The sequence below is a fragment of the Schistocerca nitens genome, chromosome 3, assembly GCF_023898315.1.
Source record: "Schistocerca nitens isolate TAMUIC-IGC-003100 chromosome 3, iqSchNite1.1, whole genome shotgun sequence".
Classification (NCBI taxonomy): domain Eukaryota; kingdom Metazoa; phylum Arthropoda; class Insecta; order Orthoptera; family Acrididae; genus Schistocerca; species Schistocerca nitens.
Window position 1 is genome coordinate 218,920,967 of NC_064616.1, and position 16,947 is coordinate 218,937,913.

Genomic DNA, 16,947 nt, shown 5'->3' on the forward strand with positions numbered 1-16,947 from the left:
TGCTCTTGATCATTAAGTGAAGGCCACTGCATTGTCTGTGGTGACAGGTAATGCCCGAGATCTGTATTCTAGGCACACTCTTGACACTGTGGATCTCAGAATACTGAATTCCCTAGCGATTTCTAAAATGGAATGTCCTGTGCGTCTAGCTCTAACTGCCATTCTGCGTTCAAAGTCTGTTAATTCCTGTAATGCGGCCATAATCACGTGGGAAACATTTTCACATTAATCACTTGATACAGAGATTGAAATGCATGCAGAAAATGATTCTCAGCCAGAAAATGACTGATCAAGCCTCATTAAGCTGCTAGATCAATCTAATTTATTTTCTATCATTTCCTTCTCGCCCACATTTCTAGTCATCTCATGTCAAACTGCACAACTAGAGAGAGAGAGAGAGAGAGAGAGAGAGAGAGAGAGAGAGAGAGAGAGAGAGAGAGAGAGAGAGAGGGGGGGGGGGGGGGGGGGGAGAAGTAACTGAAGTCCTATGCAAAATTCTTTTAACACTTGCATGTTCTATTTTTATGTTCTTAGCATTCTCACTTTGTTTTGTTCTACACGCAACTATTACAACACAGAGAGCATAAAATAAATGCATCTATATATTGTTCTGATTCTAATGGCTCAAACAATATCTTCAATGAGACTGTTAAGAGGTAAAACAATGCATGGAATACTTTTGTAAATACAAGTTTGAAATAACTGCAGAGAAAGTGCAATACATAATCACATTAAGATGATATATACCCTATGTACCAGAGTATAAGATGACAATGAATATACGGCCCTCCGATTTTTTTTTTTTTTTTTTTTTAATGAGCTCCTTGAGAAAATCTTATTTTTAACACACACTTACTAATCAAAACTGTAATTTTGATGTTTTTGATTGACATGAAGTATCTGCCAAAAAAAGTTATCAATACCTATTCTAAACTTATGCAATATATTGATTATGTACATTTAGACAATACAAGGAGAAATAAAATAAACAAAAAGAAATGGTTTACAATAGGTATTATCTTCACTTTTTTCCTTGCTACCTAAGCCAGTTGTCTGGGGTATCACTATTTATCATCATCCCCCCCATCATCATCATCATCATCATCATCATCATCCCCCCCATCATCATCATCATCCCCCCCATCATCATCATCATCATCCCCCCCCATCATCATCATCATCCCCCCCCCATCATCATCATCATCCCCCCCATCATCATCATCATCCCCCCCATCATCATCATCATCATCATCATCATCATCATCATCGGCATCACTAGTCACAGTTTATTTATGCCCACGACATGTTTCGAATGTTTAAACCTTGATCAGGTGGATTTACATGTGTGGGTAACTTGTGGCATTGTCTCCAATGGTCACAGGCTCCTTTCTTCTTCGTAACACTACATGTAAACTTTCGACACATAAACTTTCATATAACACATGTTATGTGTTACGACAGAGAAAGGAGCCTGTGACCACTGGAGTCATTGCCACGAGTTACCTCAAAAACGTAACACAACATGGACATGTCGTAATAACACAACCAAACGCACCAGATGATGGAGGTTTAAACTTTGAAACACATCGTGGATATAAAGAAACAGTGCCTGGTAACAGTAAACTTTTTGCTTCACTCCACATCAATAACAGCCATGGTAAAACCTGACCTAAAATGTTCGCATCATTATTGGTATCATTATCTGGGATGATAGTGACACCTATGAGAGGTGAGTAAAGAGATAAGGTATTCTTATATACAAGCAGCAATGAAATTTATAATCTTGGCAATCACCAATATTGGGCAGTCTCTTGTGAATATGATGTAATTTCTGAGGTTGTGTTTATGGTGGAACCTCAGAACACAGGAGAAATGGATGGACAGCCAATTCGATCTTTTGCATTATCACTTGATTCAAAGAACCATATAAGTAGCAGAGTGAAGGAAATGGCTTGTGGTCAACTTCTGATCCCAACCAGCAGTCTCCGAGTCACTGTAAATTAATGGCTGGCTGCTCAGGTCACATAACCATAAAAGTGACAGACTTTTTATGAGGGTAAAAAAACAACTTACTTGGATAAAATATAAAACCAGAATTGCTGCTTGGACACCATAGTCTAAAAGCAGAGGCAATGGGTCCCAAAGCATCAGTATTTGCTGCAACACAGCACAGTTGGGGCACTAACAGGATATGGGCCACCAACAGAAAGTAAACACAACAACAATGGAGGAGGTCCTCTCACCTGAGAATGTTACCACAGGTCAGTCAAGTGTTGCCAATACAGACCAGGTAAAGCATACAAAACTTCTTTCGGGACAAGCGAAGGGAAGATCACAGTGTACCCTATTCATTGCTTGTAGTTTGTTCATAGTAGCAATAGTGTGTAATACTCTGCTACAATCCTGCAAAAGGCAAAAGCGCAGTGCCAATGAGTCAGATCCCGGTATCTGTATCTCTAACATTTTCTGGTTGATAGCCATCTTTGCTACCCAACTGCCAAGCTCAATTCACATAATCCCAATACAAGCAGAGGGATACAGTCGAGCTCTCAGTACCGTGGATGTCAGGAAGAAGACTGTGAATGGTCAAAATCAACTGATTCTCAAGGTAGCATTTGCTAGTTGAGGTTATGGCCTACAGGCTGCATGGAGACTTACTGCAGATAACAAAATTTCCATGAATCTCTCTTGATCCATCATGGACGGGGGACATTGGCTGGTTAAGTAATTGTCAATGCCAATTAAATTCTCCAACAGCAATGTAACTGAGATTTATGTTATTCATTCCATTATGCCGTCTTCAGGCCCCATATGCATCTCTCCAAATAAACTAAATGTCACATAGTGCCATATATCCCTGGATGTCATGAACTCAGCCGTTTCACTAGTGCTTCATTCAGCTGAATTCATGACATCCAGGGATATATGGTACTATATGACATTATCATTTATTTGGAGAGATGCATATGGGGCCGAATGTGGTAGCCTTCAAAATAAAATAACATCTCAGTTAGATGGCTGTTTGAGTATTTCATTGATATTGACAAATTTGCATGAGGTTGAGTGCAAGTACAACAGAGGGCTTAGATAATTGCCACTAATTCTACTGTAAAAACAGTGCACTCTTGTGGCAAGGAGTGTTGTTCATCAACCCCAAAATATGTCCAGTGATAGCTGATATGACTGAAAACGACTGACAATCTTTGAGACATCTATATTGAAGACTTTTGAACCAGTAAGTTTGTAAAGAACCGAGAGGAACAAATGCTGAAATGCAGAGAGATCTACCATTTACTTTGGCCTGAAGGATAGGTCCAAGCAGATTTTTGAGTGAGGTATCCAACACAGTTGGAAGATCCGCAAAGATGACCCAGTGAGAGGGATACCAGACGTGGGCTGCTTTTGTGGTAGGTAAATTGCCTTGCTGCAGAAAAGGATATGGCAGTTTCCTTATTCATGTTAGCTGCAAACATGTATGGCTTAATGCTGTAATAAATAGTAGTATCTAACTTGTAGAGGAGGAATGCCAGCCTCTGCCAGGAGACTGCCCATGATGCTCATCCAAAGGTATCAGTCGCAAGTCAGATCCTCCAATAGTTTGTCAGGTTGGTTGGTTGGTTTGTGGGATTAAAGGGACCAGACTGGTACGGTCATCGGTCCCTTTTTTTTTTTTTTTTAAAAAAAAAAAAAAAAAAGACCACCCAAAGAGAAGAAAAAACGAGCAACAGGAAAGACAGCAGACGACACAGGACAAGAAATACTCCGACAGAGATCAAACAAAACCAATTAAAACACACAGAGTGTGACGGTGGTTGGCCGACCAGAGAGAAAAAAAAGAGAAGCCAACTACCAAGAACACATTAAAAACTCAGTTTAAAATCAGAGGCTAAAAGCCAGAATCAATATTAAAAACAAACACTCAGATTAAACAATAAAAACCCCATGCCCGAATAAAAGGCAAAACTAAGTCCACCATGGCAGAGTCATCTATTAAAAGGGCAGAGAGCGTGTCAGGCAGCACAAACGTCTGCCTGAGCACAGATAAAAGTGGACAGTCCCCAACAAAATGTGGACCACTGTCAATGCCGAGCCGCAGCGACAGAGAGGGGGGTCCTCACGGCGCAATAAGTTGCCGTGGGTCATACGTGTGTGCCCAATACGCAGTTGGCAGAGGACAACAGACTCCTTGCGAGACTCGCAAGGAGGAGTGCCACACAGTCGTCGTCGTCTCCTTGACGGCACAGAGTTTGTTAGGGGTGGCCAGACCGCGCCATTCAGCGTCCCAAAGCGAGATAACTTTGCGGCGTAAGACTGCCCTCAAATCAGTCTCCGGAAGGCCAATGTCTAGAGTGGGTTCACTGGTGGCCTGTTTGGCCAGGCGGTCAACACGTTCATTGCCCGGAATACCGACATGACCGGGGGTCCACACAAAGACCACAGAGCGGCCGCAATGGGCAAGAGTATGCAGGGACTCCTGGATAGCCATCACCAGACGAGAACAAGGGAAACACTGGTCGAGAGGTCGTAAACCGCTCAGGGAATCGCTACAGATAATGAAGGACTCACCTGAGCAGGACCTGATATACTCTAGGGCTCGAAAGATGGCAACCAGCTCAGCAGTGTAAACGCTGCAGCCAGCCGGCAAGGAACGTTGTTTGGAATGGTCCTCTAGAGTTAGCGCATAACCGACACGACCAGCAACCATCGAACCGTCAGTGTAAACAACATCAGAGCCCTGATGCGTGGCCAGGATGGAATAAAAGCGGCGGCAGAAGGCCTCTGTAGGGACTGAGTCCTTCGGGCCCTGTGCCAAGTGGAGCCGAAGGCAAGGGCGAGGAACACGCCATGGAGGTGTACGCAAAGTGGCCCGGAAAGGAGGTGGAACATTGAAAACCCGAAGCCCGGAGAGAAGTTCTTTGACGCGGACCGCGATCGTACAACCTGACCGGAGCTGACGTTCTGGCAGATGGACGACCGATTGCGGGAACAGGAGATGATAGTTTGGATGCCCAGGCAAGCTAAAAACATGGGCAGCATAAGCGGCCAGTAAATGTTGGTGCCTCAGTCGCAGTGGAGGGACACCAGCCTCCACAAGTACGCTGTCCACAGGGCTGGTCCAGAAGGCACCAGTGGCCAGTCGTATCCCGCTGTGTAGTATTGGGTCCAGCACCCACAACGCAGATGGGGATGCTGAGCCATAAGCCAGGCTCCCATAATCCAGACGGGACTGGATTAACGCCTGGTAGAGCCGTAACAGGGTAGATCGGTCGGCACCCCAGCTGGTGTGGCTCAAGCATCGCAGATCATTTAGATGCCTCCAACACACATGTTTAAGCTGCCGAATATGAGGCAGCCAAGTCAACCAAGCATCAAAAACTACCCCCAAAAACCTGTGGGTCTCCACCACAGCAAAAAGTTCGTCGTCAAGATAAAGCCGCGGCTCAGGATGAACTGTTCGGCGCCGGCAGAAATGCATAACGCGGGTCTTGGCAGCCGAAAACTGAAAACCATGCGCTGCAGCCCAAGTCTGCACCTTGCGGATAGCGCCCTGTAGCTGACGTTCAACAGCTGCAATGCCAGTAGAGCTGTAGTAAAGGCAGATGTCGTCAGCATACAGGGAAGCGGAGACAGAATTTCCCACCGCTGCAGCGAGCCCGTTTATTGCGATTAAAAACAGGCAGACCCTGAGGACAGATCCCTGTGGTACCCCGTTCTCCTGGACTCGGGAGGAACTATGAGAGGTCGCGACCTGCACGCGGAAGGTACGATACGACAGAAAATTTCGTATCAAGATCGGCAGAGGGCCCCGAAGACCCCATCCATGAAGCGTAGAAAATATGTGATGACGCCATGTCGTATCGTACGCATTCCGCATGTCGAAAAAGACAGCGACCAGGTGCTGACGGCGGGTAAAGGCAGTACAGATGGCCGACTCCAGACTCACCAGATTGTCGGTGGCGGAGCGGCCTTTACGGAACCCACCCTGAGACGGAGCCAGAAGGCCCCGAGACTCCAGTACCCAATTCAACCGCCGGCTCACTATCTGTTCAAGCAACTTGCAAAGAACGTTGGTGAAGCTAATGGGACGGTAGCTGTCCACCTCCAGAGGGTTCTTTCCAGGTTTCAAAACGGGGATAACAATACTTTCCCACCATTGCGACGGAAACTCCCCCTCGACCCAAATACGGTTGTAAAGATCGAGGAGGCGTCGCTGGCAGTCCACTGAAAGGTGTTTCAGCATCTGACAGTGGATGCCATCTGGCCCAGGAGCGGTATCAGAACAAGTGGCGAGGGCACTGCGAAATTCCCACTCACTGAATGGAACATTGTACGATTCCGGATGGTGGGTGCGAATGGTGGGTGCGAAAAGAAAGGCTCCAACGTTCCATCTGCTCTTTAATGGAGCGCAAGGCCAAGGGGTAATTGGCAGAAGCGGAATTCAGAGCAAAATGCTCTGCCAAGCGGTTTGCAATGACGTCGGAGTCAGTACAAACTGCTCCATTCAGTGAGAGTGCAGGGATGCTGACTGGGGTCCGATAGCCATAGAGGCGTCGAATCTTGGTCCAGACCTGCGATGGAGTGACATGGAGGCCAATGGTGGACACATACCGCTCCCAGCACTCCTGCTTGCGTTGGCGGATAAGGCGGCGGGCTCGCGCACACAGCCGTTTGAAGGCGATAAGGTGTTCGATTGAGGGATGTCACTTGTGACGCTGGAGCGCCCGCCTGCGATCTTTAGTCGCTTCAGCGATCTCAGGCGACCACCAAGGCACAGTCCGTCGCCGAGGGGACCCAGAAGAACGCGGAATGGCAGATTCGGCGGCAGTAACGATGCCGGTGGTGACCGATTGAACCACCACATCAATGTTAGCATTAGAGAGAGGCTCAATAGCGGCAGTGGAGGAGAACAAGTCCCAGTCAGCCTTATTCATAGCCAATCTGCTAGGGCGCCCAGAAGAGTGTCGCCGTGGCAGTGACAGAAAGATCGGAAAGTGGTCACTACCACACAGATCGTCATGCACTCTCCATTGGACAGACGGTAAGAAGCTAGGGCTGCAGATGGAAAGGTCGATGGCGGAGTATGTGCCATGCGCCACGCTGAAGTGTGTGAAGGAACCATCATTTAAAATCGAAAGATCGAGCTGTGCCAAGAAATGCTCAATGGTGGCGCCTCGACCTGTCGCCATCGACCCACCCCACAGAGGGTTATGGGCGTTGAAGTCGCCCAGTAACAAGAAAGGTGGCGGCAATTGGGATATCAGCGCAGCCAGGACATGCTGCGCAACATCACCATCCGGTGGAAGGTAAAGACTGCAGACGGTAACAGCCTGTGGCGTCCACACCCGAACAGCGACAGCCTCTAAATGCATTTGTAGAGGGACAGACTCGCTGTGAAGAGAGTTAAGGACATATATGCAGATGCCACCAGACACCCTTTCACAAGCTGCCCGGTTCGTATAATAACCCCGATAGCCACGGAGGGCAGGGGTTCGCATTGCAGGAAACCAAGTTTCCTGAAGAGCAATGCAGACGAAAGGGTGAAGGCTGATAAGTTGTCTGAGCTCAGCTAGATGGTGGAAGAAACCGCTGCAGTTCCACTGGAGTATGAAATTGTCAATGGCTGATAAGGCGTGAAGGGACTAGGAAGGCGATTTACGCCGCTTGTTCACTCACTGCCACAGATTCAAAACCCGCACGAGTGACATCCATGGCGTCTGAGGGACCGGCGAGATCCATGTCTTCAGCAGACGCCAGAATCTCGACCTCGTCCTCAGACGCTGAGCTTGTTGGAAGCGGTGGAATGGGTGCCACCGCAATGTCGGGATTCTTGGGAACCTTTTTCTTTTTCAGCTTACTTCGCTCTGCCTTTGGTCGTTCAGGCTGGGAGAGCTTCACTGGGTCAGTCTCAGGGACGGACGACGACCGTGAGGCCCTACGACCAGGGACCGGTGGTTGTTTGAGCCACTTGCGGCTGTCTGCTTTTGTACCGGTCGGAACTTGCGAAGGGAGGTCCCCAAGGGACCCCTTCCTGGCAACAGGAGCCGAAGAAGTCTTACGCTTCTCTGGCTGGGAAGGGGGAACTGGTGTTCCCGATGGTTGGGGGGGGGGGGGGGGGGCGTTGCTCCTGAAGTAGATGGAGCAGGAGCAACAGGGAGTGTAGTGCCCCCCACCATCAAGGGGGCAGGTTTGGTTCTCTGGCTCTGAGAGCTAACATTGTGTGGTGCAGCTATAGGAACTGTAACAGGAGCGACAGTGGCGGCATAAGTGGACGTCATTTGTACTGGATGCAGTTGTTCAAACTTACGCTTAGCCTCAGTGTAGGTCAGCCTATCCATTATTTTCCGCTCCTTCTGGAGAATCTTACAGTCCGGCGAGCAAGGGGGATGGTGCTCCCCGCAGTTCACACAGATGGGAGGCGGGGCACATGGAGTATCAGGATGGGATGGTCGACCACAATCGCGACATATGAGGCTGGAAGCACAGCGAGAAGACATATGGCCGAACTTCCAACACTTGAAGCACCGCACCGGGGGAGGGATATAGGGCTTGACATCACAACGGTATACCACCACCTTGACCTTCTCAGGTAACATGTCACCCTCGAAGGCCAAGATGAAGGCACCGGTGGCAACTTGGTGATCCCTCGGACCCCGGTGGACGCGCCGGACAAAATGGACCCCTCGTCACTCTAAGTTGGCGTGCAGCTCGTCATCGGACTGTAAAAGGAGATCTCTGTGAAAAATAATTCCCTGGACCATATTTAAGCTTTTATGTGGGGTGATAGTAACAGAAACATCCCCCAGCTTCATACAAGCGAGCAAGGCTCGTGACTCGGCAGAGGATGCTGTTTTTATTAAGACTGACCCTGACCGCATTTTGGACAAGCCTTCCACCTCCCCGAACGTGTCCTCTAAATGTTCAACAAAGAACTGAGGCTTCACAGACACAAACAATTCCCCATCAGCTCTGGTACAGACGAGATACCGGGGCGAATACCTTTCGCTCTCATTCATAGCCTTTTGTTCCTCCCATGGTGTGGCCAGGGAGGAAAAAGAAGGCTACAAACAATGAAATAAGCAATTATAATCAGAATCCCACAAAAAAGGCAAGCTATCAACAGGGAAGCAATCCTACATACGAAGTCAGAGAAAACAAATAACCACAAAGAAAAACTGCAGTGCAGATAAGGAGTAAGTATTGCAATGGCTTGGGGCCCTATGTTCACCACACATGTATCCACAGACGAGTTGCAAGCCCCATGTGGGATTTGAAAAATGGAAGTCCACTATTATAGAACACCTCATGTGAGTAACACTAATACAACTGGCACCTATGGTGCAGTAGGTCTCCAAATGTCGTTTGCTACCAACTGTTTTGATTCAACAACCATCCAACCCCATCAACAGTGAGTGCATCCATGTAAGTAAATGTACACCAGGTCACCGAAGGACTTGTTCAAAAGCTAGCAAAGTTTCAATTCTTTCCTGTGTGCCTGTCGAAAACTCAAAGCCTGAAATAACATATGTTGAAAACTCTTATTAGTTAATGTAATTACCACACAGTATATGAAATTTTTTATGATGAGGACCTGAAAAGTTATTACTGTTCCTTTCCTGACAATGAATAGTCTAATGATGGATTCTTCCAGTAGATGCCTCTGTAACACATACAATTTTGAAACGAGTGACTGTCAGCTGTAGGAAAACCTCCTTTAGATTTAAGTACTTGTTTTTGTAAATGCTATTTCATGTGTTCTAAGTTTCACAGTTGCCAACATTAGAAACTGTTTTACATGCAGCATGTGGCACCATTACAGGATTACTGTTCTTTCCACCAAATGATAAGTAAACAGGCTGAAAATAATGTACTTCACCTAGATGTTGCCAAAGTAAAACACAAGGAAGATAGTGGAAGATCAATTTTTATCCACAAAGTCAATTCATTAAACAAGTCAAAAACATCACTGCAAAAAATTTTGACAAAACAGTTCTATTCCCCAATCCCTTGCCAGGAAATTTTTTTAATGTTGGCACTGGGCCAGAGTCATACAGTATTTTTTGAAAGAATATACCAAAATTTGACTGCATATTTCTATACATTTGTTGTGTACAGTCAAGATTTTGGTTTTCATGTCCTTCTCTAGTACAGTGTTCTTAGAACATTAACATCATTTTCCTGTGTACTGCACAGGATGACAAATACACAGTTCAACACATTTGCTTAATACTGACATAAATGGCACAAAGTTAACATCTTGTAGGAATGCAGTGCATTATCATACAAACACATGATGTCTGGGAATGTCAGCATGTGGCACAATGGACAAATGTCATGTTTAACTTGGTTCTTCAAGTTAAAATGACAAAGAATTGAGTAACTTTCTCCATGATATAAAGTGACCAACTAGAGACTATGCCGTAATATTCTCCTCCACCTTCTGAATTAGAAACAATTACTACAGCATCTACGTATGACTAACAAAATCGTGTGCATTTGTCCTCCTATAATTTTCATGCAGTTTTTCTAGCTTCTATATCATATGCCCAACAGGCCACTTTATGAACTCTGGAGAAGGGTACATATGGACCAGTATCATTTTACCCCCTCCTACTCCATTTGTGATCAATGCACTGGAAAAATTCTCTTACCAAGCTATAATTTCCCTAATTTTAACATGATGGTTACTTCTTGATATGCATATGAGAGGAAGCAAGAGGTTTTTCGACTTGTATTTGGTAATGCGCACTATTAGATTTTCAAGAGTAAATCTGTATGTTGCACAAAGTCTTTCATATAGTCCACTTTCAGTGAAATTTTATCATCTCCCCAACGAAGTTTGAAAAGCTTCATTCACACTATGTTTACTTCATAGTTATTATAGGGAAACTACTATACCATCACACCTAACAACTGACTTTCTCTACTACACTCAAATATGCAGTCAAAATTAAAACCACATTTAAGACAATGATTCAAAGCACGTGATAAAAATCAATCCAATTACTTATCAATGCTCTGTTTCCTTACTCATCAGCAAAGATGCTGGTTTTATTGTTTTAAAAATATGTCTCCTTGGATATTTTTTCCCAGCGTATTACAGTATTATAGTTACAGTCTACTGCAGAGTTTTAATATGCCTACAAGATATAAACACACATTTTACTGCAGAGTGGAACTATGACATTAATATTGACCTTTATCTTTTTGCAGACAAATGGAATGCACTGTCTTTGCAAGCTAAAAATTTGACTGACATTCTTGTGTACTCTTTTAACACATCAAGTACTTTAATACTGGATTTTTTTGTAAATATTAATTTATGCGTAATTTAATGCCTCTATATGAAAAGAGAAGAAACCACTTATTTTACATAATTAAGTTACACAATTGTTTTAACTCACCAATTTAATAATCTTTATAAGCATCCAGTTGTTGGTAGAAGTGGTCATCAGCTTGAAGAATACAGGTGCTAAACTCAGATAATTCTTTGGATTCTTGCGAGCTAGTTCACAAACTACATTTACAGCAGCTGACTGCACACCTAGAAACATTAAAGGTAATAAATGGGATTAGTAGGGTATAAACGCCAGTAATAACAGTTGCTAAATTAGTAAATCAGTAATTTAGGCCATTAAATAATTATTTTTAGCAGTAATATCTACATCTCCATCTATATTCCACAAGCCACCATACGGTGCGTGGCGGAGGGTACCCTGTACCTCCTTTCCTGTTCCACTCAAAAATAGAGTGAAGGAAAAATGATTGTATATATACCTCCGTATGAGCCCTAATTTCTCATATCTTATCTTCATGGTCCTTACGCAAAATGTATGTTGGCAGCAGTAGAATCATTCTGCAGTTAGTTTCCAATGCCGGTTCTCTAAATTTTCTCTATAGTGTTCCTCGAAAAGAACGTCGCCTTCCCTCCATCGATTCCCATTTGAGTTTCTGAAGCATCTTTGTAACACTTAAACATTGTTCGAACCTACCGGTAACAATAATGTCTCAAGCAGGCCGCCTCTGAATTGCTTCGATAACCTCGTTTATTCCGACATGGTACTGATCCCAAACACTCCAGCAGTACTCAAGAATAGGTTGCACCAGTGCCCTATTTGCAGTCTCCTTTACAGGTGAACCACTCTTTCCCAAAATTCTCCCAATAGACTGAAGTCAACCATTTGCCTTCCCTACCACAGTTCTCACATGCTCATTTCACTTCATATCGCTTTGCAACATTGTGCCCAGATATTTAAATGACTTGACTGTGTCAAGGATGACACTACTAACACCGTATCCAAACATTACAGGTTTGTTCTTCCTACTCAACCACATCAACTCACATTTTTCCACATTTAGAGCTAGCTGTGATTCATCACACCAACTAGAAATTGTGTCCAAGTCATCTTGTATCTTCCTACAGTCACTCAACTTCGACACCTTACCGTAGACCACAGCACCTTCAGCAAACAACTGCAGATTGCTGCCAATCTGGTCTGCCAAATCACTTATGTATACTGAAAACAACAGCGGTCCTCTCACACTTCCATGGGACACTCCTGACGATACCCTCATATCTAATGAACACTTGCCATTGAGGACTACATACCAGGTCTTGTTACTTAAGAAATTTTCGAGCCACTCACATACCTGTGAACTTATTCCATATGCTCGTACTTTCGTCAACAGTCTGCACTTGGATACTGTGTCAAATGCTTGCCGGAAATCTAGGAATACGGAATCTGCCTGCTGCCTTTCAGCCATGATTTGAGAATAACATGTGAGAAAAGGGCAAGCTGAATTTTGCATGAGCGACGATTTCTAAAACTGTGCTGATTCGGGGACATAACGTTCGTGGCCACAAAAAACTTTATTGTGTTCGAACTGAGAATATATTTGAGGGTTCTGCAGAAAACTGATGTTAGGGATATTGGTCTGTGATTTTACAGGTCCATTCTTTTACCTTTGTTATATGCAGAGAGCCACCTGCATATTTTTCCAGTCGTTTGGGACTTTGTGCTGGGAGAAGAGATATGTGATAAATGCAAGCTACGTAAAGGGCCAAATCAATAGTGTTCTTTTTATAAAACTGATCTGGGATTCCATCCGGACCTGGTGATTTGCTTGTTTTCACCACTTTCAGTTGTTTCTCTATGCCAGGGATGTTGATTGCTATGTCATCCAAATAGGAGGCCGTCCAATCATCAAATGATGGTATGTTTGCACGATTCTCCTGTGTGAACGATTTCTTGAATGTGAAATTTATAACTTCAGCTTTCATTTACTATCTTCAACTGCCACACCCAGACTGGTCATCAAGGGACTGAATGGCAGCCTTAGACCTGGTTAGTGATTTTACATAGGACCAGAATTTTCTCGCATTCTTTGCCAGATCTTTTGCTAAAGTGTGACAGTGGTAGTAGTTGTATGCTTTGCACACAGATCTTCCCACAGATGCACGAATCTCCACTAAACTTTGCTTGTCGTCATTTGTGCGTTCCCTTCTGAACCGAGAGTGCAACAGCGTCTGCTTCCTCAGCATCCACCGAATTTTGTTATTATACCATGTTGGGTCTTTTCCATCCTTTAACCACTTGCTACGCACATAACTCTCCAGACGATGATTTACAGTCTGCTTTAACCTTGCCCATAATTCCTCTACATCCATCTTACTGGAACTAAGCGATGTCAATTCACTGTCTAAGAGAGATGTTAACAACTGCTTACCTACTCTATCTAGCAGAAACACTCTCCTAGCCTTCCTGACTAATTTACCAACTTTTGTAATTGTAACTGCTATAATGACATCATGATTGCCAATTCCCATTTCTATACTGACACTGCTGATAAAGTCCAGCCTACTTGTAGCTACGAGGTCTAAGATATTTCCATTGCACATGGACTACTGAGCCAGCTGCTCAAGATAGTTTTCAGAAAACATGTTCAAAAGTATTTCGCATGTCTGTCTGTCTGTCTGTCTGTCACCCCTGCAATGAATCCCTACACATGCCAGTCTATACTCCATAGGTTACAGTCGCCTTCAACTAGTGTTGCGTGATGTGGGTATTTACATGCTACTGACCACAGACTATCTTTGAATGGCTCTAGAACTGTCATAGCAGAATTGGATGGCCAGTAAAAACATCCGATAATTAACTTGTTTTCACTTACACCTTTTGTATGTGACCAGGTAACTTCACAGTGACAGTCTACCTCAACCTCAATAGAGCCAATGTTTTTGTCAGCTGGAATGAGCACTCCCCCTCCTGTAGCCTCTAATTTGTCTTTCCCAGTTAAGTTCTATGACTTGCTAAATATCTCTGAGCTATCCTCCTCAGGTTTCAGCCAGCTCTTGGTCCCAAGAATAATTTGATCGCAAGAACTTTCCTGGAGTGCAGTAAATTCGGGAACTTTATTACAAATACTTCAATAGTTTACTGATAAAATTTCCACAGTCAAAGTGTCTGTTCGGAACACCATCTGACTTCCCTTGCCGTGTACAGACTGATGAGTGTTTATCAGAGCACCTCAATTACTGCCTAGTCTAGTTCCCCAAAATCCATGTAATCTCTCTGAATGTTCCAAGTACAGACAGTGCTTCAATTTTCAGCATTAATATGCTTCACACAGTATAATCACTAGCAAATGGCATTACCAAAGCGAATGAACCTCATTGTATATTCATGAACTGTTCACTTTGATGCTATGTGACAATTCTGAGAGAAAAATTATCAGCCTTAGTACAGGGGCAGGGAGTGGGATTGGTGCAAAACCATCTGTCAAAAGGCTGAATCCACCATGAACAATACTATATATGGATCTCAGCTATAATGATGTTGCTGAGTTGTACACAGAACTGCCAGTCAGCCAGGACCACGCAAAAGCCATATCGAACGTGAGCATAAATGGTCTGTCTGCTCCCCATGACCTGCAGCTACAATAGTTCTGACATTTAACTCTCTTGGCCTCACATGAAATCAATAGTTTTTAATTCACAATGTCACCACACATTCAGAGTTCAGACAGGTTAAATATTCTAACAAGAATGGTTTAAACCATCCTCAACACATTTTCTTACATTAGACTTTTAGTCAATGGAATCACTTTCTTGTGTTTATCCTTGCTCAAACAGTGGTTTAAAAAAGGAAAGAATTTCATTTATCATCCAGTGTTCACGTTTTAGAAATTCTTTATTCAAGTCTTTGAATTTCTCTCTCTACAAATTTCTTCCTACATAGCTGATGACCACATTTGCACCAAGTGTTAACAATATTTCAACTCAGGTTCAGCGTCACAGCAGTCCCTGCTTTAGTTCACTTCGAGCTGTATGGCCTTCAGGCCAAAAGAAAAATAAAATGTTCATTTCCCCCTTCATGATGAAGTTCCCCGATTTCGTTCATTTTATTATGATTCTCTTGCACGCAGGGCCAAAGCTTGAATGCCTGTTAATGGATTCTTTCAATACCCTGGAGACAGATATCTTTCAGCCTATTATGAAACAGTTCATTCCCAGCCAAATCACTGTTTCATTTATATAAAAAATGTTTACATATTTGTTATCAGTCAATATACTGCAGCATTTTTAATGAAGGCTGCAATTTATTTGAAAACTATCAAATGGAATGTGCAAATACTGTACTTCAGGAAATAACAGCATAATTTTATTTAATGATGGAGGTGGGGGAAATCTTAAGCCAAAAACTTCAAAAGAATACTAATAATATTTTTGTTCCTTATTTGGCTGCCAAATCCATTGTGAATAGACACAAAAAATGATAATTTCTCAGGTACGTGTTCATTCTGTAATAAGTTGTTGATGCAATTTGATTGGAGCCTTTCTTATGTACTGCCTGAAGCCATACAAGAACAAACATTTTGTCCTTTCCTTACAATTCTTTATTAGTTCCTATACCATTAGTGAAACTGTAAATGTATAATCTGCATAAATAATATACGCCCAGACACAGATATGAGGACTCTTCTGATAGTCAAAGACTATTGTTGTTTCTTCATCAACATTATGCTTTACATGTTTATGGAATGCAGACCTCATTTCGAGAAGATTTGTTTCAAGAAATCTTCCGTGCAGCAACCAAAGTCTGGAAACATGCGTAGAATTCTAAAGAAGTTAGTGTCATTGGCTGGTGTGCTGCAGGTTGCCAGTAAAAATTCCACCACCTGCATTTATTTGTCATTAAGCATTTCTCCCTTTTGGAAGGTTCTCTAAATTTCTTATATTTGTAATGTTTGTATATTCTGGAGTGTTCAATGTCTGGACAATTAGCTGCACACACTTTCCAAGAGTTCAGTTCTGTTCTGGCTGTACAATGGTCTTTGTAATACGTGTGTTTTAAGTGCTAAGTGTTGTGCATCACTTATGACTCTGCTTTCAGATTTGGACTTACATGATGCTATTTGGTGGATACGCAAGGTATTTCAAAACATCTGCATCATTGTGGCTTGAATTAGACAATGTAAAAGCTATTGACCACACAGACAGGAACTGGAATACAAGCAGGACATTGCTCACAAGGCTCGTATTTTCAGGAAACAATGGATTCCAAAACTGCAACAAGCCAGCTGCACAGTAGGTATCCAGAGATGCTGTCAGGACCCGACAAAATGGCTGAAAGTATTTGACCGAGTTGCCAAGTACAATATGTGGGATGAAAGATGTGTGGCAAATGTGTAGTTTTTACTTGGATGGCACAGCCCATCAGTGGTTCCAGAGGAATGAAGAGAAATTTGATAGCTGGGGCAAATCCTAGGCTGTACTGAAGAAAATGTTTGGTGATAATTGACAAAGTTCATATAGAAAAATAACAATTTAAGAACAGGCGGCCAAATATCTTGTGGAAATGACAGTCGTGCATACGGAATGTTTTGGCCCCACATCAGATTGTGAATTCAAATACAACATAAGCTGAAAAAATATCACTACTGATGAAA

General features: G+C 43.5%; 1 protein-coding gene across 3 annotated transcripts in view; it reads right to left on the bottom strand.

The window, feature by feature from the left end:
• The window catches only part of LOC126248173 (AP-3 complex subunit delta-1), a 507,526-nt gene that overhangs the window by 403,486 nt on the left and 87,093 nt on the right, over positions 1-16,947 (bottom strand). For all 3 annotated transcript variants that reach the window (XM_049948943.1, XM_049948941.1, XM_049948942.1), the window contains exon 7: positions 11,403-11,542. In XM_049948943.1, coding sequence (XP_049804900.1) covers positions 11,403-11,542 — 140 coding nt within the window. The remainder of the gene's footprint in view (positions 1-11,402; positions 11,543-16,947) is intronic.